The 24,219-nt window shown below is 42.4% G+C and overlaps 1 protein-coding gene across 1 annotated transcript in view; it reads right to left on the reverse strand.

Annotated features, from left to right (window-relative positions):
• Positions 1-23,321, reverse strand: part of KRTCAP3 (keratinocyte associated protein 3) — a 35,636-nt gene extending 12,315 nt beyond the window's left edge. Inside the window, exons 1-3 of the mRNA XM_030198583.1 lie at positions 23,233-23,321; positions 9,951-10,135; positions 4,369-4,428 (exon numbers count right to left, since the gene is read on the reverse strand). Coding sequence (XP_030054443.1) covers positions 4,369-4,428; positions 9,951-10,135; positions 23,233-23,254 — 267 coding nt within the window. The 5' untranslated portion in view covers positions 23,255-23,321. The remainder of the gene's footprint in view (positions 1-4,368; positions 4,429-9,950; positions 10,136-23,232) is intronic.
• Positions 23,322-24,219: the final 898 nt, after the last annotated feature.

Consider the following 24,219-nt stretch of genomic DNA (forward strand, 5'->3'; position numbering starts at 1 on the left):
AACACAGTAGATGACGGCAGAAAAAGACCTGCATGGTCCATCCAGTCTGCCCAACAAGATAAACTCATATGTGTATACCTTACCTTGATTTGTACCTGCCTTTTTCAGGGCACAGACCGTACAAGTCTGCCCAGCAGTATTTCCCGCCTCCCATCTCCGGCTCTGGCACAGACCATATAAGTCTGCCCTCCACTATCCTTGCCTCCCAACTACCAACCTCTCTTCCCCCACCTGCTCCACCACCCAATTTTGGCTAAGCTTCTGAGGATCCATTCCTACTGCACAGGATTCCTTTATGTACATCCCACGCATGTTTGAATTCCGTTACCGTTTTCATCTCCACCACCTCCCGCGGGAGGGCATTCCAAGCATCCACCACCCTCTCCGTGAAAAAATACTTCCTGACATCTTTTTTGAGTCTGCCCCCCTTCAATCTCATTTCATGTCCTCTCGTTCTACCGCCTTCCCATCTCCAGAAAAGATTTTTTTTGCGGATTAATACCTTTCAAGAGGCTTTAGAAATTATTAGGCATGCATTGGAAAGAAGAGATAGTTACAGAAGAATTTTCAGAGTTCATTACTGAATTACTGAACTTGCAAGCACTTATTTTGCTTCCGAGAAGACGTTTTTCAAACAGGTAAAAAGAACTGAAATGGGGTCTTCCATGGTGCCATCTACAAACAATTTATATGTTGCTAAGTTCGAGGAGAATTTTTTGTGTTACAGGATTAAGAAGCAACCTTTTATGAGGAAGGATGATATCGACAACATTTTCTTAACTTATGAAATGGAAGGAGGAAGACCTCCTCATGCAGTTCTATGGATAGATGAATCAGTGTGACCTAAACTTCAAGTTTCAGATTAGCTTTGATAAAAGAAAAATTTTGTTCTTGGACATATTGATCAGAATCAATGAAGGCAAAATTGAAACAAGTATTTACAGAAAGCCAACCAATGTGAATAAAGTATTGCACTACACCAGCTGTCACAGTAAATCGCAAAGCCAAGTTACCATACAGATAATTTTTGCATCTTAAGGATTGTGCTCAACAGTTGATTTTTTTGGAACAATCTATAGATATGCAGAAACGGTTATTAGAAAGGGATTAACTAGTAGAAAGTGTCAAAAAATGCTTCAAAAGCACACTCAATCAGAAAGGAAGGATCTATTAATCCAATAGTAGGAGTAAAGGAGAGAGACTAGTATGTATACTGGATTTAATCATTTATCAAGAGATATAGTTAAGATATGAGAAGATATCGCTTATAATTCAAAACGATGCGTTTTGATACTGTGGATTTCTAATAGAAATATAAAAATAATAATAATTTGAAAGATCTATAAGTACCATCTGTGCTTCCACATATCAGATATGCGATGAAGAAAAGTGTATTTAGACACTCAATGAGGAATCTGTTCCGTCCTGTAGTGTAAATTTGAAAAATAGTATTTCTACCATCCCATTATGAATGAGAAATATGAATTAAAACATTTCTCCAATTGTAAGACAGAGGTGGTGGTCTATTTAGCTCTTATGTCCTTGTAATTTGATGTATGTGGGTAAAATCAAAAGGGCTTTCAATAAAAGATTAATAAAGCATAAAAATTGCCATAAAAAGGAGCATCAAGAAAAACCGTTAGTGGAACAATCAGGTTAGCAAATCACAATTTTGAGGATTGTAAGTTTTAGTCATATTCAGATCAAACCTTATCATGCAGAGGAACAGATAAGATGTTACTACAGACTGAGCAACAGTACATTTTCAAATTGTATACTTAGGTCCCTCAGGAGTCCTTAACTAAGGTGCGCCGAAAAAGTGGCCTGCGCTGGTGTAGACGTGTGTATTGGACGTGCACAGGTCCATTCTCAGCGCGCCTGCAAAAAAGGTCCTTTTTTGGCAAAAAATGGATGTGCAGCAAAATAAAAATTGGCTCATGTCCATTTTGAGCCTTGAAACCTTTTCTGCCACCCACTGACTTAGCGATAAGGTCTCACGCGTTAACTGGGTGGTAATCATCAGCGCACATACACTACCAATTACCGCCTAGTTAGCATCACATGGGATATAGCATAGAAGTACCCAAAAAGGGTGAGACCAGAAGACTGACATAATAAAGAAAGCAAGAAAAGGTGAAAATTTGAATTCCTTGAAAATTCCGTAGTATACTAATCCCATCGATAGAGACGTAAAAACTTAAGGACCATAAAGAAAATAAGCAAAAGGAGATACTAAATTCTGGAGGACATGCCTGAAAAGTGCAAGAATATTATAAAATTAGAATTATGGCAAGACACAGAAATACCATCCTTAAAGCAGGAAAGGAAGGGTATGCAATGTGACTGGACTGAGCACAAAGGCTAGTAGCTGACTCAGAGCCAACTGCCTATTCTGACAGATGATAAAATGGTATAAACAGACCATGGTTAGGGGAAGAACTATCCATATGCCTGGAAACTGTAAGAACAGTAGGGTAATTGTCAGATGGTAAAGACACTATATTCTTTACCACCTGTGCTGGGACCCACTGCTTTTTAACATATTTATAAATGACCTAGAGATGGGAGTAACTAGTAAGGTAATTAAACTTGCTGATGAGTTATTCAAAGTTGTTAAATCGCAAGAGGATTGTGAAAAATTACAAGAAGACCTTACAAGACTGGGAGACTGGGCGTCAAAATGGCAGATTGACGGTTAATGTGAGCAAGTGCAAAGTGATGCATGTGGTAAGAGTAACACAAATTATAGCTAACGTAATGCAAGGTTCTACATTAGGAGTCACCGACCAAGAAAGGGATCTAGGTGTTCGTCGTTAATAATACGTTTGAAACCTTCTGCTCAGTGTGCTGCGGCAGCTAAGAAAGCAAATAGAATTTTAGGTATTATTAAGAAAGAAATGGGAAAACAAAAATGAGGACATTATAATGCCTTTGTATCGCTCCATGGTGCAACCGCACTGCGAATATTGTGTTTAATTTCTGGTCACCACATCTCAAAAAGACAGAACGGAATTAGAAAAGGTACAGAGAAGGGCAATGAAAATGATAAAGGGGATGAGATGACTTCCCTATGAAGAATAGGCCTAAAGCAGCTAGGGCTCTTCAGCTTGGAGAAAAGACGGCTGAGGGGAGATATGATAGAGGGCTATAAAATAATGAGTGGAGTGGAACGGGTAGATGTGAATTGCTTGTTTACTCTTTACAAAATACTAGGACTAGGGGGAACACAATGTAGTACAAAGTAGTAAATTTAAAATGAATGGGAGAAAATATTTCTTCACTCAACGTGTAATTAAACTGTGGAATTGGTTGCCAGAGAATGTGGTAAAGGCGGTTAGCTTAGCAGGGTTTAAAAAAAGGTGTGGGTGGCTTCCTAAAGGAAAAGTCCATAGACCATTATTAAAATAGTGGTTAGGGTGGTGGACTTTGGTCCTGGGGAACTGAGGAAGGGAGTTTGATTCCCACTTCAGGCACAGGCAGCTCCTTGTGACTCTGGGCAAGTCACTTAACCCTCCATTGCCCCATGTAAGCCACATTGAGCCTGCCATGAGTGGGAAAGCGCGGGGTACAAATGTAATAAAAAATAAAAATAAAATAAATTGGACTTGGAGAAAATCCACTGCTTATTTCTGGGATAAGAAGCATAAAATGTTTTGTACTTTTTGGGGATCTTGCCACTTATGTGACCTGGATTGGACACTGTTGGAAAAAGGATGCTGGGCTTGATGGACATTCGGTCTGTCTCAATATGGCAATACTTATGTCCTTATAATATTCAATGACCAAAGTGACAAGACACAAAAATCATTACAAACAGACAATACAATTTTCAAATTACCCACATAGATGTAAAATCCACAGGTACTCTAAGTTTTGAAAAACACCCAAGGAAGAAAAACACCTGCATACACTTGCACCTCATTTTTTGTGCAGAAACACCAGCAGCAGACAGCTTTTAAAAAACACTGATTGTCTAATTCTGAAAGCCTAGTGATCTTCATAGCTTCATTAAAAGAAAAAAAAAACAACTTAGGGAACTTAGCCCTCCTTATCTTTGGAACCTTTGAAAGCTTGGAGGCTAATTTTAGTTTGTCCCTCCCAGAGGAACATTTCTGAAACTGAGTTTCATCTTTCTTTAAAAGCTTTCTGAGAAATACATAGGAATTACACTCAGCAGATTAACTTGAGGGGCAATCATCAGTTTTGTTTCAGCTCCACCTTAGCATGATGAATACCAAAAAGTTATCCATTTAGTAATCAGAGATGATTGATGCAACTAAAACTTTTTTTTTTAATCACAGAAATTGCTTTGAAAATTGAATTCACATGAAATATTAACAAGTCTTGGGAGATATAACCAAGTCTTACCAGCTTTATGCTTAGGAGGTTCCTGGACACCAGGATGGCTATGATGCCTGTCGTGATACTCTATAGACAGAGAGAAAAAGACCATCTTTAGAATTTGCAAAATGCCTGTGCTACTACTTCCAAAGTGCAAGTGCCTCTGTAGGCAACATTTCCAAGGTAGCAGCAACAATCTCCAACTTTCCTTTCCCCTCCATCCCAAAAGTAGCACACTGCTCTAGAAGTCAGTTTTCCATTTGCAATTCAAGCTGCAGACTCCTTTCCATTTGTTCCCCCAAACACACTGCCCTCCACTTAGACAGTCAATATTAATACTTGGGGGCCCTTTTTACTAAGCCACACAGGCGCCTACGCGAGCCCCAAAGGTGTCAATTTGGAGTTACCGCCCGGCTACCGCGTGGCCCTTGCGGTAATTCATTTTGATGCGTGTCCGCTATGCGCGCCAGGAAATAATTTTTGTTTTCTGGCTTGCGACACAAACCAGGCGGTAATCGTCATTCTACGTGTGTAGACGGATACCGCACAGTTAATGTGTGTGTGAGACCTTACTGCTAAGTCAATGGCTGGCGGTAAGGTCTCAGATCCAAAATGGACACATGCCAAATTTTGCCACATGTCCATTTTCGTCAAAAATTTTTAAAAGGCTTTTTACAGGCGCTCTGAAAAATGGATCTGTGCGAGCCCAAAACCCGCACCTACACTACCGCAGCCCATTTTTCGGCACACCTTAGTAAAAGGGCCCCTAAGTGTAAAATTCGCTCTCTGCTGGCACACCACCTTTACAGTCTGTCTTTGCTAGATGAAAGGACTTCCCATGCCACCCTCCATCAGTCTATGATGTACCGGCCTCCTACTCTCTTGATTTTATCTAATATTGCATTTACTAATTTCTGTGAGTAAATTCACACATTAGATGCCCCTCTCCTAACAAAAAATGGTTAGTCCCAACCAGCTCGCTTCCAGCTGCCGAGATCTTCATTGGAAGAAGTGGGCTGCCCTCCCTGCACCCTTCATTTTCTCTCATTCACTAGAAAGAGCTACAGATGGCACGTTTTTCCTCTAGACCAGAAAACATAGACCATGATGTGATGCCAGGACATACTCTGCACAAATCTGCCAAGCCTCAGCAGGAGATTCCCACTTTGGTGGGTCATCTCCCACACTCTTGCTGGGGAAAACCAAAATTCTCACCTAGTAGGGATCTATTACAGAAAACATCTTCAACTTCCTTCCTCCAGACAGCCTGCAGGAACATGCAATCAATCATACAAGTGTCGGAATGATAATTCTGAATCGACCAGTCACAGATAAGTACCAGAAAGTTTTGTAATTATTTCTATCTGGATTGTTTTAGTGGCTTGAGAAGAGAGATTTGATTTATTGACACTTTATGTTAATTTACTTTGAATTGATGTTTAGGGTGGACTTTATAGAAAAGGCACTAAATCATTAATATCACAGGATTTAGGTTTCACTTTATTGAGAGGGAATTAATGAGGTATGTGAGCAAATTATGGGACGAACTATGGGCTGTTGTTCAGAAATATGTAGATGGGAGATAACAGTGTGCTTGCATCAGATCAAAAAATGACCAGTTAAGTAAAGGGGTGGAGATAGTTCTGCATCAGGTAAACGAGCTGCCCAACTGCCCACCTGGACAATGTCAGGAGATACCTAGACTAGAGACCTCCATTAGGGGAGCCCCTCTTGGTGCACCAATGTGGCACCCCCATGTCCAATGCACTGTTAAAGTGCTACCTGGCAAAAGCAAGCTATGACCCATGATCATTTGACACCCATTCCTTCAGGAATGGAGCAGCCACCTCTGCAGCAGATAGCAGTCTACCACCAACAGTAATACAAAGCATAGGTGGGACATAAGATATGTAAGACAGGGCTTACAGTATAACAATTAACTCATGCCACTAAAGAGTTTTATTTTCTTCCCACAGGGCATGCACCATGAGGAGGGTCAGTGTGGATCTTGGGACACTGTCTTGGGCCAGCAAGTGGGCAGAGGTGAGAACGTATGGCAGCTGCTTGGGCATGGCCTGCAACGGCATCCAGGTCTATTGGATGGGTCGAGGGAGTATGCAATGGCCACAACTACTTCCTTTTTGTAAACCTTGTCATGAGGAAATGGAACATCCTAAGGTCACTGTTACCTACCTTGGGGGCAATGATTTGGGGACTTGGTCCTGAGTACAGCTGGTTTGTACTGCCTGGTGGGATTTCTGAAATCGTTTCATTATTTGATATACACGTAATTTTGGTTTGACATTATCCCTCATCAGCGGTGCATGCACTCAAAGATGTGGGGGTAGGTAAGGAAGAAGGTGAATAGACAGCTAGGAGTGTGGACCAGTCAATTGGAAGGCTTGCACATCATGCATGACTGGGTTGACCCTGAATCCAACACCTACAGGAGGTGATCTCTCCACAGGAGAAACGAAAGACAAATATACTAACAGTGGATCCAAAGAAGTCCTCTCACCAAATGATGTTTCCCAAACAAGGTCTTAATTTAAAGGTGAATGATGGTTGGTAAAAGTGGATGAGAAAATCAGCCTGGTATATTTCCCACTTTTTGGGCACCCCCGACATAATAGCCCCGACAAAACAGCCTGGTAACAAAATGGCCCCTGATCAGAGAGCTTCATAATAAGGTTAAGGAGCAGGCTACGGCACGAGGGCCTCAGTTTGTGTATATACAAATTCCAAATTTGCAAAAAGTTATTTTTCCTTTTCGGGGATCCCTTCGCCTCTCTGGCTTCCCAAGTTGCTAATAAGTGTACCTGATTTCTCCACTGCCAGTAAGCTGGCGGGTCCAGGGATACCTAGCTTTGTAGTATAGGTGCCGCTTTTTTTTTTTTTTTGTAACCAACTGAAAAAGAAGTTCAGAAAAGACACTGCAGCACTATCCAGTACCTCACAGGCGGGAAACTGCTAACCCCGGCATTGCCCACCAGGCGGGCAATCATCACACCATTTCTTTTTAAGCTGAAATCAGCCACAAGCACTCTCAACCTCGGTTCCAAGGCAGGAGACCCCACCCCCAGCCTGCTCTCACTCCCTAGACATCTCTCACCTCCCAGCCACCCGACCAGGGGCTGCCCTGGAGCTGCTGCACATAAGTACAGTCTTGCACTGCCCACTCTGTGTCTCAGGAAACTGCTGTGATGAAGAAAGCTGGAAAAAAAGCAGCCTACTTTTTTTCCTCTTTTTTTTTTACACAGCTTCAAAGCTCTCAGGCAGCACTAAAGAGCACAGGGGAAAGGCAGAGAGTGTAGGGATCCACGAAAACCTGAGACAAGGATCTGGCACCACCAGATATGACTTCTCAGTGTACCGTCACCTGCTAGGCTCGATTGAGAAACCAGTTGGCCAACTGGACCAGGAGCAAGGCCTCAGAACCAGGAGCAGAAAGGTATGTTCAATCACCTGCTGGAGATAGAAAATACTGGAGAACTTGCTGGCTGGCTGAGTATATATGGAACAGCTCAGTTCTGAGTTTTCTATCTCCACCTGCTGGCCGATGGACATAACTACTCACACGTCCTGAAAAAGTGGGAAGTAATCTAATGGAATGTACAAATTAATCCCTCACCTTTCTGTAGCCTCTACAAATTCATACCAAGTCTCACTCTAAAGTGCACGCTCTCACACTGCTCACAAATTTCTACTGCTGAGCCAGCAGATGACACTGACACAGCCTGGTGCAACAACAAAGAAGCTCCTGTTTAAATGCACATGAGAAGCTATCCAAGGAAGTACAACCACTGGCACAAGCCATATTAATTCAGGACACATGAGGTGGCAATCAGGTGCATATCAAAACGTCTTGATCCAGAGTAAAAACCCAAATTATGGTCATTAAAAAATAATAATTTACAGTTCTAGCAAACTGTAGATAAATTGCTGGCTCAAAAGGCACCTCAACTGCAATAGCAGCGTATCATTCCCAAGACCACACAGTTCAACAGTACTCAAATGCAAATCTCAAGTTCAGCATTACTCCAATCACTGGTTGTAAGAGATACCCTAAATGCATCTAAAGTGCCTTTTGAAACAGTGGCATAACTCCAGTCTAGGGGAATATTTGACATTAATCTTAGAAGGACATTGGCTCTGCTGAGATGGTACTGGTACACAGTCTGGATTCTTTGTTGGAAAAGATGACACCTTGTGAGTAATACCTTAGATCATCTTGGATGATCCTTTTGTATTTTATGTAAAACTAGTGGAACCATGCCCGTTTCCTCAACAATGAAACGGGCCCTAGGAAGGCTGTCATGTAAGCTTTTTTTTCCTCTCTTCCCTGCCCTCCCACCTCCATGTCCAGTGATTCTCCTCTTCCCTGCCCTTCCATCAGTGTCCAGCGATTCTCTCCTCTACTGTCCTCCCATCCCATCCAGGTCCATCAATTCTCCTCTGCCCTGCCCTTCCTCCCTCCCTCCCCTCGATGACCTGCGATTCTCTCCTCCCCTCGATTTGTACCTGAACGTTCTCTGGCTGGCTGGCTAGCGCTGGCTTCCGTTCCGTTCGTAACATCCCTCCTGATGTCAGCTGGAGGCTGGCTGACGTCAGGAGAAGTTATGAACCCAGGCAGCCAGACATAGAACGTTGGAGGTGCAAATTATTACATAGGATAATTTATAGCCTGCATATCTATGCAGATTACAATAAAATTGTTACTGGATGTGAACTGTTCTTAATAAGGGAATACTGTAAATTTTAGTTTGCGATCACAAGTGTTTGGATTGTAATTGAGAAAATTTGATACTAAAAATTGAATACAATTAGTATTTGTAGAAAGGACTTCATTAGAACCCAACTAAAAAGATTATTAAAATGAGATTAATAGCTGCCACAAGTGAAAAGGCAGTATAGAAAGGCACCCATGATTGGAGAGTGGAGGGAGAGACTGGGTTGAACTCCAAGAAAGAAAAAAAAAACAAAAAACTACAGATGTACATATCATCGGGATGGGGAGGAATGGGAGTGGTTAAAGCTTTTTTTTTTGGGGGGGGGGGGGAACTTTGGAGGAAGATGGAGTAGGGTAATAGTCTAATACTGGGAGTTCAGCAGTATGGTGGCAATCCAAGTCTCGGGTGGGGGGAGGGAAAATGGGGGAGTTGGGACTTGAGTGGGTAGATCTTGATGTTTAACTAGGGGCATTTGGAGGATGATGTACACACAGCAGAAGGTGGGAAGAAGTCTTATAATTGGTTTTTTGATGTTTAAGAAAAAAAACCCTCAAAATAAAGATGGAAAGTTGTTAAAAACTTAATAAATGTATAGTTTACACTGAGTTTCTTGGAAATTGTTTACCATTTCTTCTTACAAAATTTCAACTAACTGCTGGTACTTGCCCCTGAGGTAAACTACTATATATACAATGGCATATATTCTATCTTGCCATTGTATATATAGTAGTTTACCATTTCTTTGTGCAATAGGCATCAGTTTATATTTTTTATTTTTATTAAATTTTATTTCCATGGATTCAAAGTGGACTAACATAGCAAACACCCCAGCATGCAGCCCACACCGTCTGCCCCAGTCATCTTTCTTAACACAATTACCAGTAATCCAGAGGTTACAGAGATGATGTTGGCTGCACAGTATTCCATGCTCACTCTCTTTTCTGGGTTTGACACATGTCGAAGGACGGTGCCATGAACAATCGCTCCCAGGATGAAGTTTATGTGTCCGATAAAAATCAGGGTTATCCCCGTTTTCATGAGTTGCCGTGGCCCCTTCATCACATCTGAGGAAAAAATTTAAGAAAGCAGCTACAAGTAAGACACTTAAGGCAGTGGACAGACACTCAAAAGCAAACAAAGACTGATTATTTTATTTAAATTGTATGCATTTCATATTCTGTCTTTTCCTGAGAAAAGGCTCAAGGCCGATTACAAAAAAAGGAGAGAGAGTAACAAGAATGAGACCACATTGAGCCTGCAAATAGGTGGGAAAATGTGGGGTACAAATGTAACAAATAAATAAATACAATACAGATAAGCAAGAAGAGACTGAAAAAAGTCAGAATAGCTACCACTGCTTTGCAATGAATTTATTGCTGAACTATACAAGAAACACAGTACATTAGAATGGAGGAAGACAAAGTCTGTTAATCTTTCAGCTGCTTCAGATATAAGGCAGCATGGTTTGTCACATAATGCCTGAGCACTACCCCTAGCACCCACCTGGAGGGTCCTACCTAGCACTGCTACGGCCCACCTGCACCTACACTGGAATAACCTCCGCCCACTTGCTGAGTCCCGCTTGCCTCTGGGCGAGTCTCCCACTCAAAAGTTATTTCCCCAGTGGTTTCTAGGAACACTAGGAGCTGCAATCCTAGGACCCCACAATTCGTAGAAAGACACTCAGACTGAGAACACAAACTGCCAGGATTCTTGGTTAGTCCAGGACAACAGAGCCAACAAAACTAATAGGTTTATCATCAAAAAAGTAGAACATTGAACGGTAAAGTTTTAACAGCAAACAGTAACAGGTAAAATAACAAGAATTTGGTATTAAATCTAGCTGAACACTTTTTACTACCTAAATTGTACCTGGGGAGGTCAGGAAAAGTAACTGCTCACAGGAGTTCAACAGGGTCTCAGCACTGATGTCTACTCCCTCCACACTCCCAACTCTGAGACGGGGAATTCCAGCCAGAGTTGCCAGATGGCCAAATATTTTCCAGCCCAATTTGTGCCTCCAAAATATTAACATGGATGTCATTAATATTGATATTTATATTAATATTGTAGAAATATGCTAGCCCTTGCTCTCAGTAAAATACAGGCAAATGGCTCAGGATAAGAGCTAGGCCCTTAAGAATCAGATCATCTTTGACACAGTTACATTTCACTGTGGCAAGTGCTGAAATGAGGTAATTGAGAGCTAGCAAGGGAGGGGGCATTTGCTCTTGTCAGCAATCCTTGGACTGGCACCTGCAAGAAGTCATGAACCAAGATGTTTTGATTAAAATGAAAGATAGTAGAGGGTTAGATGCAAGTAGAGGGAGGGGGGAGCTGAAGAGAGCAAGATGACCTGTGAAGTCATCTCACAAGATGTGCTCTGGACATATTTTGTTTATAGTTACAGCTTGAGAATATGATGAAGTCATTTTGATTAACTGATAAGGGCCAAGAGCCCTGGTGACAAAGCTAGGGTCCATTGGAATCAATAGAGCCCAAATGGTATATAAGGAGCAGTCTGAGGGGTATTAGATCAGAAGACTTCAGAAGGCTTCAGGAGACTCCAGAGGGCTGTAGACGTGTCGTGAAGTGCTGCTCAAACATATGAATACCTGATTTGCCTGTACTGCTGTTGGTGAGATTGTAATAAACTATATTACTATATCTACTAAATACTGGGCTCCTTTCTAATTGGGGAGGTCGCCACTGCCTAAGCGGTGTAGAACTGTCATGAGCAGATACAAGTTTGGGGTGATTAAGCACCTAGAGGGGATATGCAGTTCCTTCCAGGATAGTACAGAGAGCCCATGGCTTCCGCTGCCCAAATGGAGATGGCAGACCTAATAAATAAACAATATCAATATCGAAGTCAGGTATGTGCTTGCTTGTGTTGGGGACCCATAGAAGCTCAGTTTTACTAGGGACTGAGCTAGGCCATTTTTGGTAAGGCCAAGGCTTTTGGGGAGGGGGATTTCAAATATTTTAGCCCCACATCTAGGTTGGGCCACCAGGAAGTGCAGATTCCCCTAAGGGTGAATGTATGGGGGAGCCTCCAAATCGAGCCAGTGGACCCCTAAATGATACTGTACCATCACAAAGCTGTCTCTTGGGAAGTTCTGAAAACAATATTTTCTCTGATTCGTTTTAAATTTACTACTTTCTAGCTTCACTGCGTGCCCCCTAGTCCTAGTATTTTTGGAAAGAGTAAACAAGCGATTCACGTCTACCCGTTCCACTCTACTTATTTTATAGACCTCTATCGTATCTCCCCTCAGTCGTCTCTTCTCCAAGCTGAAGAGCACTAGCAGCTTTAGCCTTTCCTCATAGGGAAGTCGCCCCATCCCCTTTATCATTTTCGTCGCCCTTCTCTGTACCTTTTCTAATTCTACTGTATCTTTTTTGAGATGCGGTGACCAGAATTGCACTAAATATTTGAGGTGCGGTTGAACCATGGAGCGATACAAAGGCATTATAACGTCCTCATTTTTGTTTTCCATTCCTTTTCTAATAATACCCAACATTCTATTTGCTTTCATAAACGCCACCACACACTGAGTAGAGGGTTTCAACGTACCATAAACGATGACACCTAGATCCCTTTCCCGGTTAGTGACTCCCAATGTGGAACCTTGCATTACATAACTATAATTCGGGTTCCTCTTTCCCACATGCATCACTTTGCACTTGCTCACATTAAACGTCATCTGCCATTTAGTTGCCCAGTCTCCCAATCTCGTAAAGCCCTCTTGTAATTTTTCACAATCCTCTTGTGATTTAACAACCTTGAATAACTTTGTGTCATTAGCAAATTTAATTACCTCACTAATTACTCCCATCTCTAGAACATTTATAAATATGTTAAAAACCAACGGTTCCAGCACAGACCTCTGGGGAACCACACTAGCTACCCTTCTCCATTGAGAATACAGACTATTTAACCCTACTCTCCGTTTTCTATCTTTTAACCAGTTTTTAATCCACAATAGGACACTACCTCCTATACCATGGCTTTCCAATTTCCTCTGGAGTCTTATCATGAGGTACTTTGTCAAACGCCTTTTGAAAAGCCAGATACACAAAATTAACCGGCTCACCTTTAGCCACATGTTTGTTCACCCCTTCAAAGAAATGTAATAGATTGGTGAGGCAAGATTTCCCTTCACTAAATCCATGTTTTTGAATATGCTCAGTAATTTTGTACTTTATAATAGTCTCTACCATTTTGCCCGGCACCAATGTCAGGCTCCTGGATCACCTCTGGAATCTTTTTTAAAAATCAGCGTTACATTGGCCGTCCTCCAATTTTCAGAAAACATGCTTGATTTTAAAGATAAATTACATATTATGGACACTTTTACTGCGGCTATGCTCTGCTGGAGCCAGTCATAAGCTCGTCCCTTACTTTGCCTGGGGAGCAGCAGGGGCCTTTGGCGCACGCTGTTGATGTGAACAAACATGCTGGGTTTGAGCCTGAGCAGGCCAAGGGGTTGTATCTGTGCCTTTGATAGTGATAGGTACTCCTCCTTGGCTTTCCGAAAGTGCTCCTAGCTGAGGAGGTAGATGCAGAAGGCGCCCAGCGGAAGAGAGAAGTGATGGAATCAGTATGTTTTTAGATTTGGTCTGCGACCTCCTCAATCTTCTCTCCAAAAGGTTATCCCCCCCCCCCCCCCCCCAGCATGGGGCATCCGCCAAACTCTGCTGAACAGAATGTTCCAAGTCAGAAACACGCATCCATGAGAGTCTGCGCATTGCTATATTCTGGGCAGAGATCCTGAATGCCACATCAAAAGTGTCATAAGTGTCCCTGGCCAAGAACTTTCAACACGCCTTCTGCTGCTTGATCAACTTGCAAAGTGACTCGACTTGCTCCGGAGGGAGCATCTCACCTAGGTCTGACAACTTGTGCACCGAGTTTCGCAGGTATACGCTCATGAAGAGCTAATAGGATTGTTTTCAGGAGATGAGCATTGAAGCCTAGAACATCTTTCTCCCAAAAGAATCCAGGGTTCTAACTTCTCTTACCTGGGTGTGCCGAGGCATTGTCCCTGGAACTCCTGGCTCTTTTGAAAGCGGATTCTACCAACATGGAATTGTGAGGCAGCTTAGGATTATCAGAACCAGGTGAATCCGATACATGATATCGATCTTCTTGGGAGTCCACTCTGTCGGTCCTGGTCATGCCCAATTCCAAATGAGGACTACCCGGAGAACCTCGTGGAGGGGAGTGATCACATCCTCCCTAGGAGACATGTAGTTCAGGACCTCGAGCATCTTGGCCCTGGGCTCATCCTCCACTTCCAAAGGAAATGGAATGGCATCAGCCATTTCCTTGACAAAAGACGGGAATGAAAGGCTCTCTGTAGGAGACTTTCTCCTTTCAGGCGGAGGGGAGGGTTCAGAGGGAATTCCATAGGACTCAACTGAGGAAAAGTACCTTTGATCCTACTCTGAATCCCATGAGTGCTCTTTTTTGGTGTCAGACAATACCTCCTGGTGAGAGTGTCAAGTTCGAACCTGCCTTGACGTGGAGGAACCATGTCCTCGAGAACAGCATTGAGAAGTTGGTTCCCGCCTTGACTCCAACAACGCTTCCTCCACCAACATCGAGGGAGTGCTGGCTTGGGTGGCAGTGAACACCAGCGGTGTCACATGTGACGTCAGAGGCTGCACCGCAGGCTGAGGGCCAAGCGGGTCCGCAATGGGAGGCAGGGTAGGCACAAGCACCCCCAGTGCACACCGTTGCAGAAGGCCATCCAGAAGCTCAGGGAGCAAAGCCCAGATGCGCTCATCAAGGGCCGACACCAGGAAAGGCTGGGGTGCCGGCTCTGGAGCAGGTTGTAGAACCGCTCGGGTTGATGCGGGAGCTGGATCTTGGCTGCTGGAAGGCCAACGCATCGGCACCTCCTGTATGGAATGGGAGCGGTCCTCCCGGCGCCGATGCTTCTCAGGTGCCAAAATCCTTCAATGCCCCAGAGCTCCCAGTACCATGTGTCGAGGGTGATCAATGCCGATGCTTTTTAGCCTTTGAGGCTCCTGGGTGCTGATGAGGACAACGTCGAATCCACACCTTGAGGTTGGGTCCAACAATAGACGGTCTCGGGGGCCCTGCACAGCAGGCCTCAAGGCAGGTGGAAACCCACTCAATGCGTCACTGCTCCCAGAGTCTAAAGGTCTAGCAGCAGCCATGCTTACCCACACTCCCAATGCCAGTGCCATGCTCGACGATGTTGAGGAACTGGACTTGGTTCCAAAAATCCTCTCTCGAAAACAGAGTCCTCTTCTTCATACAAAGTCATAGAACACAGTTTGTCGGGCTATGGTAGGAAAAAGACACTGAAGACACCAAGAATGGGTGTCTTCCCAGAGATCATCTGACTGCACTGGGTACAATACTTAAAGCCACTTGGAACCTTCGTGGACATGGAAGAAAAATGTTCCTCAGCTAAATTAAACAAAGCGATGGTGCCTGAAAAAGGGACAAAGCAAGGCAAAAATGAAGGGAGAAATCCCGGTCGAAGTCAAGGTCTAAAAGTGGTAGAATGACGACAAAAAAGAAAGTAAAACTTAAAACCGGGCAAAATAAACTAGAAACTAAAGGAAAATGTAAAAATAAAATAAAAATATAGGGGTAAAAAAAATAAAATAAAAATATAGGGGGTTCCACAAACGGGAACACAATAAAGGATGAAGAAAAAAGAAAAAAAAAAAAGACATCCTCTCCTCACCACGACAGAAAAAGAACCGAGGAGATCGCGTTCTCTTGGTAGGTGGGAAGGCACTTGCGCATGCATGGTGGAGCATGTTTCATGCTCCACAAAGCTCTACTTATGCTATTCAAAGTCCTGGACTGGGCAATGCAGTCAGCATTACCTACTTTTGAAAATCTAAGCCTGCTTGTCCTTGGAGAAAGTAAGCTACAAAGAAAACAGACATCTGCTACAGTTATAATGCAGAGGTCATTTACTACCTGATGGCAAATCAAGGGAAACACACCGAATGGAAGAAAAGTGTAATGGGGCAGCATTACAAATCACAAAGCATGAAAGACCCCAGTTTTGGCACAATGGTATCCGAGTAAGAATTGTACTCATCAGGATTTTTCTTCAGGCAATACATGACAATATGTAATACTGGCATTTTCACCACCCTCCCAAAATGTGCAACTTGAGACTGCATGCTGGGGGAATATACAGAGTGCATGCCATCTGTGCATGAGGTCCTATGCACTTACAATTTGCCTGTGCTAAGTTTCCAGTGGTAACCCTTTCATCTATTCTGGAATTTCCGTTAGAAACGTTGTGGTGACTACTTCACTCTCATGGTAACGTTCAATATATTGTGAGGTTTAGATTCAACGGGGTTGGCTTACTTCAATCAGCTGAATCTAATATCAAATTTAATTTGTTCAACTGGTTGATTAAGTAACTTAAGGGACCCTTACTTTTCACATGGTGGATACAGGTGTTGGATAACATTGTTCCTTAAATAAATTAAGTAATTTAAAAACTTGTTTACTCAGTTCTATTTCTTTAAAGATCAGAAACCATTCAGTGTGACACTCATGCAGTGATAGGTGAAATCAAGAAGGGAGTAAAAACTTTCACATTGCTGTACATAACAAAATTATAGTAGCCAAGGCAACAAAGTTAAATATTGTTAAGACAGTTGCTGTTTCATATGCCGTAAACCCAGCTTTCATCTTGTAATCTGGCTGGAAGATCAGATTTTACAACCTAATGAAAGTGAAAATTCTAGCCAGTTTACAGTGTGCTAATACTGACAGCCCATTCACTCTGAATGGACTGTGTCAGTGTTGCTGCTCAGCTTAGTAAATGGGGGGGGGGGGGGGTAAGTGGGAACATATTGGTTTAGTATTAAGGTCTTCTTTCTATTATGTCTGAAGCAGTTGAAATATGCATTTTTTTTTGGAAAGGAAGCATTAACTGGTGCAGTCTATGCTTTAATAGCAACTTTATTGCCATCCATTTTTTAAAATTTTATTTTTATTGAAGATTTTTTACTTGCATTACAAGAAAAAACAAATATATTTTCACATAAATACAAGAAAAAAGGAAAAAAATATCAAACCTAAAATATAGTCCTTAACATCATCTCATCCTTTGTCATCCAATCACTCAGGCATTTGTTAAATCTTCTTAATGCATTTGAACAATTGTCTCCCAGCTCACAATACATCTGGATGTTTGTTTATGCATTCAAGAAATGTAAAGTTTTGCTTTCCTGATAATAGACAAGATGCCATATAGACAGAATTAAATGGTAACCACCCCCCACCCCCGGACAGGGACCTCACACATTAGGTCCCAAGCAGAGTAGTTTAGTTTAGTCATGGTTTTGCTATACTAATCTTTCATAATAATTACATAAACGTGGTTTACAATCAAAACAAAGCAAAATCCAGACAAGATAAGGGGAAGAAACACAAATTGCATTAGATCTAAGACACATAAGAGGGTCCAGCACATAAAAGAGATCATCTCTGTATGGTGCAGCAGAAAAATTAGGAGGAGAGATGGTTAGGTAGTGGGGGGGGGGGGGGGGGGATGAAGGTCAGTGTTATGCCCACTACTAGTTCCTCTCCATATGCCAATTTACATTTCTTTAATTTTAGAATAGGAAGGCTCTAGATCTACCCACCCCAAAATAAATGAAAACAATACCAAATACCTGTCCTAATCCAAGCATTTAAACTTCATCTATTGAAGACAATTCCCATAAAGTCTACAAAGGGGATAGTCAAAGAATCTGCAGACATTTTCTTAGAAATAATGTCAGATAGCTTTAAAGGATCCCAAAAAATATTCTTAGCTGGCTGTGAAATCAGTAAATTAAACCTTCGACACCTCTATTTTTCTACTATCCAATTCCAACTCATACTAACAGGCTTTAAAGTTTTTGTTCTGGATCTAAAGTACTGGTAAATATAACATTTACTTGTACTTTAGATTCAGGACAAAGCTCTCTCTATATATCTATATCTATAAAATGATAAAGTTACTACATAATGTTGTAAATGCTTATTTTGAAACTGGAGTTGAAGTCAGTACATTTTTACGGACTGACTCCACAGCCCTGCTTGGTGGGGTATTTCAAAGTAAACCTAGCACCACCCTTTTCAATGAATCAGATAACCTAAAAGGATGGCATTTTTGGCATCTTAGAAACATCCAAATATAGTTTATCCTTGCACCCCATAAATGTTTTAGAAAGCTTTCTAAAAACAATTTCTGGTGGCTCCACTGGCTGATTTATTCAATGCTTCTCTAGAGTCGGAAGTGGTCCTGGAAGGCTGGAGAAGGGCAGATATGGTCCCACTTCACAAAAGCGGAAGGAAGAGGTTGGGAACTACGTGCTGGTAAGTCTGATTTCTGTGGAAAGTAAATTAATGGAAATACTTTTAAAAACAGAGAACAGTGAAATTTCTGGAATCCAATGGATTATAGGATCCAAGCCAACATGATTAAAAGACAGGTCTTGCCAGACAAATCTGATTCATTTCTTTGACTGTTTGATTGGATGACCAGAGAATTGGATCAAGAGCATTAAATGTGGTGTATTTAGATTTTAGCAAAGTTTTTGACACGATTCCGCACAGACCAGTGGTTCCCAAACCTGGCCCTGAAGGCACCCCAGCCAGTCAGGGTTTCAGTATATCCAGAATATTCATGAGATAGATTTGCATGCAGTGGAGGCAGTGCATGCAAATCTCTCTCATGAATATTCATTGTGGGTATCCTGAAAACCTGACTGGCTGGGGTGCCTTCAGGACCAGGTTTTGGAACCATGGCAAAGATGACTAATAAATACTGAGTGCTCTTGGTATGGGCCCTAAAGTGAGTGACTGTGTTAGGAACTAGTTGAGTGGAAGACAGAGGTTAGTGGTAAATGAAGCTCATTCTGAGGAAAAGAACGTTATCAGTGGTGAGCAACAAGGTTCAGTTCTTGGGCCAGTTCTTTTTAACATTTTTGTACGCGATATTGCTGAAGGGCAAGGTTTGCTTCTTTGTGGTTGATATCAAAATCTGCTCAGGGTAGACAGTGGATAACATGAGGAAGGACCTAGCAAAGCTTGAAGAATGGGCCGGAATTTGGCAACTAAGATTTAAAGCTTTAAAAAATGCAGGTCATGCATTTGGGCTGCAAAAACCCAAAGGAACGGTACGGTTTAGGGGGTGAAGAACTTCTGTGCATGAAATAGGAGCAGAACTTGGGTGTGATTGTATGCAATGATCTTAAGGTGGTCCAACAAGTAAAAAGGTCAATGGTGAAAGCTAGAAGGATGCTTTGGTGCATAGGGAGAGGAATGGCCAGTAGGAAAAAGGGAGACTACATTTAGAATATTGTGTACAATTCTGAAGACCACACTTTCAAAAAGATATAAACAGGCTGGAGTCAGTTCAGAAGTTGGCTACTGAAATGGTCAGTGATCTTTGACATAAAGCGTATGGGAACAGACTTAAAGATCTCAATATGTATAATTTGAAGAAAGGCGGGAGAGTATGATAGAGATGTTTTAATACCTATGTAGCATTAATGCATAGGAGGCAAGACTCCTTCAATTGAAAGAAAGCTCTGGAATGAGGGCATAGGCAGAAGGTGAAAGAGGATAGACTCAGATGCAGTGCGATTTTTCTAGCAAAAAAGGTGCAGGTACTCAAATGCCTGGCCAAGGATGGGATTATCACTGAGGGACCCACCCCACAATAGCCAGGTCCCCTGCAACCAGTCACAGAATCAAACATATAAACGGCGAGTGACCGACTCACTCGCAAATGCGCAGTAGAGACTTCCCTCTCTGTCCCGCCCCTGCGTCAATACGTGATGACGAGGGCAGGACAGAGAGGGAAACTGCGCCGCCGAGGTTGATACCGCTCCCCCCCCACCCGAGGTCGCCGCTACAGTTACCCCCCCCCCCCCGGCCCTCTCTCCGCTACTAAACTTACACATCCATTCGCCGGAACGCAGCACGCACATCAGCTGAGCTGCCGTCGGCCTTCCTTCCCTGCCTGTGTCCCGCCCTCGCTGACGTTACGTCACCGGAGGGCGGGACACAGGCAGAGAAGGAAGGGCCGACGGCAGCTCAGCTGATGTGCGTGCTGCGTTCCGGCGAATGGATGTGTAAGTTTAGTAGCGGAGAGAGGGCCCAGGCCGGGTAGAGGGATGGCGGCGACTCCGGGGGGGGGGGGGGGGGGGGGGGACGGTAGCAGTGGCAACCTCGCGGGGGGGGGGGGGGGGGAAGGAAGGAAAACCCCAATACCAGCCCGTTTTTACGGGCTCAACTGCTAGTCTATGATAAGGCAGAATTGTTGTGTAGAAGTTGATCTCTTTCATTAAAACTTGGGGACCATGGGTCAATTTTAACAGACAATGGAAAAGGTGCTGGTACTCAGTACCCCCAAGTACCCCCTCAAAAAAAGCCCTGCTCAGATGTAACTCAAGGGAATACTTCTTCACAGAAAGGGTGGTGAATTCATGAAATAGCCTCCCAGTATAGGTGGTGGAGACGAAAACTGTATCTGAATTCAAGAAAGCGTGGGACAGTATGATCTCTAAGGAAGAGGAATACCACAAAAAAGTAACTACCTATTATTGGCTTTCAATTCTTTATTCTTATCAAATTGTAAATGTATAAAATCCACTTCTGAATTAAGTCAGATTCTTTTGGTTCTCATGCATTCCATCCATCCATTCTATATAACTTCTCTCCTAATCCAAACTCTCTTCTCATTTATACCCATTTTTCCCTTGGAGACAGTATGATATGTTTACATCAATTTACCAATATATAAACACTATTTTCATTACATCTTATGTAACCCTCTTTATTACTGATAAATATGCTATATATTGAGTTCAATCTTCAATGTTCTATTTCAGTTCTTTCCTTGCTGATGCACTCAAACATGATGTGCTTCCATCAAAGCTGTGGTGTAAACCTCCTTGAAAAGATGTTACAACAGTTCTCCTTTATTACTGGATAAGTTCCTCCAGTCACTGTATCATACGTCTTTGGTACCTCAGTGATGAACCTCCATACTCCTATTCAAATCACCACCTTAGCTTGCACTAATGCAAACTTTTACTTTCTTTTAAACAGCACCACAATCATCAAACCTTACGCAATTGATGCGTTTCACTTTGCCGCGTCTTCAGGGGTTTAACTTATTTAAACAGGTCTGGCTGCTTCCACAGGACGGACCTCCTACAGGGCTATGGGCTAACACCAGCAGTCTGAATATTGGGCCCATGGTCTTATCTGCCTTAATTTTTATGTTTCAATAACCCAATCTTTATCAGTAATCTGCAATCATCTGAAGCAATTTAGCCAAAAAATTGGATGATTCGGTCTTGGCACTCTATAAACAAAGCAAAATGGCCAGATTTATTCCACAGTACTAGCCACCATGATCATTAAGACATACCAAACTCTCTTCCATCAGTAATCGATATCTGTGTAATTATAAAATGTTCCTGAATAATTAAAAACATGCCCCCTTTAATGTTAATAATAAGCAGGGAACAACTATATAGTCAACCGCCTCACCCTATGCTTGGAATAAACTTCCTGAGCCCTTACGCCAAGCCCCCTCCCTACCCATATTCAAATCCTTGCTCAAAGCCCACCTCTTCAATGTTGCGTTTGGCACCTAACCTTTATACCTTTTAGGAAATCTAGACTGCCCCCAATCTGATTGACCACACTTTTTTGTCCTTTAGATTGTAAGCTCCTTTGAGCAGGGACTGTCCTTCTATGTTAAATTGTACAGCGCTGCGTAACCCTAGTAGCGCTTTAGAAATGTCAAGTAGTAGTAGTAGCAGTATTAAGGTAACTGGCATTCAGTCAAATCTTCATGACACAAAATACATCAAAATTTTACTGCACTATAAGATCATTTTAAATGAACTGAATAGGCAAAGTAGTCAAACAAGCCATTTGTACTACCTAAAATAATTGAGTTTTCATCAGGCATGCCTAACATGGAGGAGTCTATTTGTTCACAAATTTAAATTATTCCTATCCATCCTCATAATTACTTTTATCAGTGAGGTGATAGTTTGAAAAATATCCCAGAATAAAAACCTTACATAAGGGTAAAATCACCAGACAAGAAAACCACAAATAACTAACTGTACCTACAAGAGTTAACCAAGTTCAAAAACTCCAATATGCAAAGGGAAAACCTGCTCTTTATTGTTGAGCCAGCCACTCCAACTGGGTCAGTGTTTTCAACCTGGTGGGCTCATGGGGTGTTGATGTTCGGTGCGGGCTAGCTAGACTAGACCTGGGGCTGTTAATCTCACAAGAGTGGGAGCAAACAATGATATTGGAGGTGCAAGTAGAAAATCGAAGGCAATGAATTGTCTCACTCAAGATACTTATGTTCATCTTTGGCATACTAATAGGGATACACACCAGTTAAGATATACTAAGCAGTAAAACAAACCCTATTCTTTTAAAGGTAATACCCAGAGTATTGCTAGTGATTTTCAATTTGTTTCTCAAATATGCTTGGACTTTGCATTATCATGGAAAAAAAATCTGACATGCTCATGAAGTGCTTATTTTCAACTGTATACAAACTACTCTCAAGTGCCAATTAATGTGGGTCAATCCTCACACACAGGGGGCCAGGAAAGAAACTGATATTTACTAAAAAGAAAACTTACATTATAACAGCACTACTGTTCACCAACCACATCTTCTAACCACATGCTCACCAATTTCTTACTTAGAATACCACCACAAGAGAATGTGCAGCATGTGTTTCAAACCACTCATCAAAAGCCCAGGATCAATTAGCAGCAGACTCCTCAACCAATTCAGGGCAACAAGCTAAAACTTTGGGGGTTTCCTAGACTTTAAGGTTAATACCGGCCTAGTGGTGAATAACCAAGATGCTGTTCGCATTCAACAGTCACTGCGAATGTGAGGCCGGCAGCATTGTTCCCCTCGCTCATCACAAGCCTCAGTTATAGGTACCAACGTTTCAAAATGATTGGGGGTGTCACAGTACAAACTACCCTTTCCTAAACACAGTAAAGGAGCTAGAGCGAAATTGGGGGTTGCTCAGAGAACCCGCTGGCTCCTGTGGTCTCAATCAGAACTTCACCTACCACCACCTCCTTTTCAACTCACCAAAACCGCAGAGGCGCTCCATCCCCACCACCGCCACAGAGAACAGAACACACGGCGGCTCTCCTATGCTTCCGGTCACGCCCGCTCCCACCCCAACGTCACCCTCACCTGCGCTTCCGGTCACGCCCGCTCCCACCCAACGTCACCTTCACCTGCGCTTCTGGCCACGCCCACTCCTAATAGCACCAGGAGTGGAGGTGAGCCTATCCAGTCCATTGTAAGCAAGGAAGCCAATTTGGTAAATCTCTGTTTCCATTCTCCGCGCATCCATCGTTGCCATACACTCAAAACAAAGCAAGCAAACCTATATCTTGCATCCACGCTGCCGTTCCTTGTTGTTGGTCCATCTGTAACAAGTCTAAAGCACTATTCAGTTGGATAGGCAGTGCCTTAAAAGGTGGAGGAAAAAAAGAAATAACAATTTGTAAGATTTGGTTACCTTTCTGGGACTCTCTATCACCTGTTGCAAGAAGCTGGATTTTGAACTGTTGAGGGGAGGGGGGAGGTTGGGGGGTAGTTAGGGGTGGGATTAGTAGTAGGGAGGGAGGGGTGAAGGTATTAAACTAGTAGTAATAAAAACGGGCACAGTTTTTTTTTTCAGATATATACCTGACTTCTTCTTTTGATTATAATTTGCTTATGTATGCTTTACTGTGTAAATTGGTGTGCCAATAAACAAGATAATAATAATAAAAAAATAAATAACAATTGAATATCAGTAAAACAGCTTCAAAAATTATTGAAGCTGGTAGAAACAGCAATTATAAACTCTGTAGTTTTAGTTTGTGCTCATTGTTCTTCACTTTTCTTCTACAATACAGATGGCCAGATTTCAGTGAGGATATCCTGTTTCCTGATGGGTTTATCTTAACTGTTGTTGTAATCTGCCTTGGGAAGCCTGGTGTTATAAAGATGATGGAATATATTGAAATTAAATGGAAGTAGAATTCAATTCTCCTTTCGTTCAGGCACATGGAATCACATCTT

Source organism: Microcaecilia unicolor, chromosome 3, assembly GCF_901765095.1.
Source record: "Microcaecilia unicolor chromosome 3, aMicUni1.1, whole genome shotgun sequence".
NCBI classification, from domain to species: Eukaryota; Metazoa; Chordata; class Amphibia; order Gymnophiona; family Siphonopidae; genus Microcaecilia; species Microcaecilia unicolor.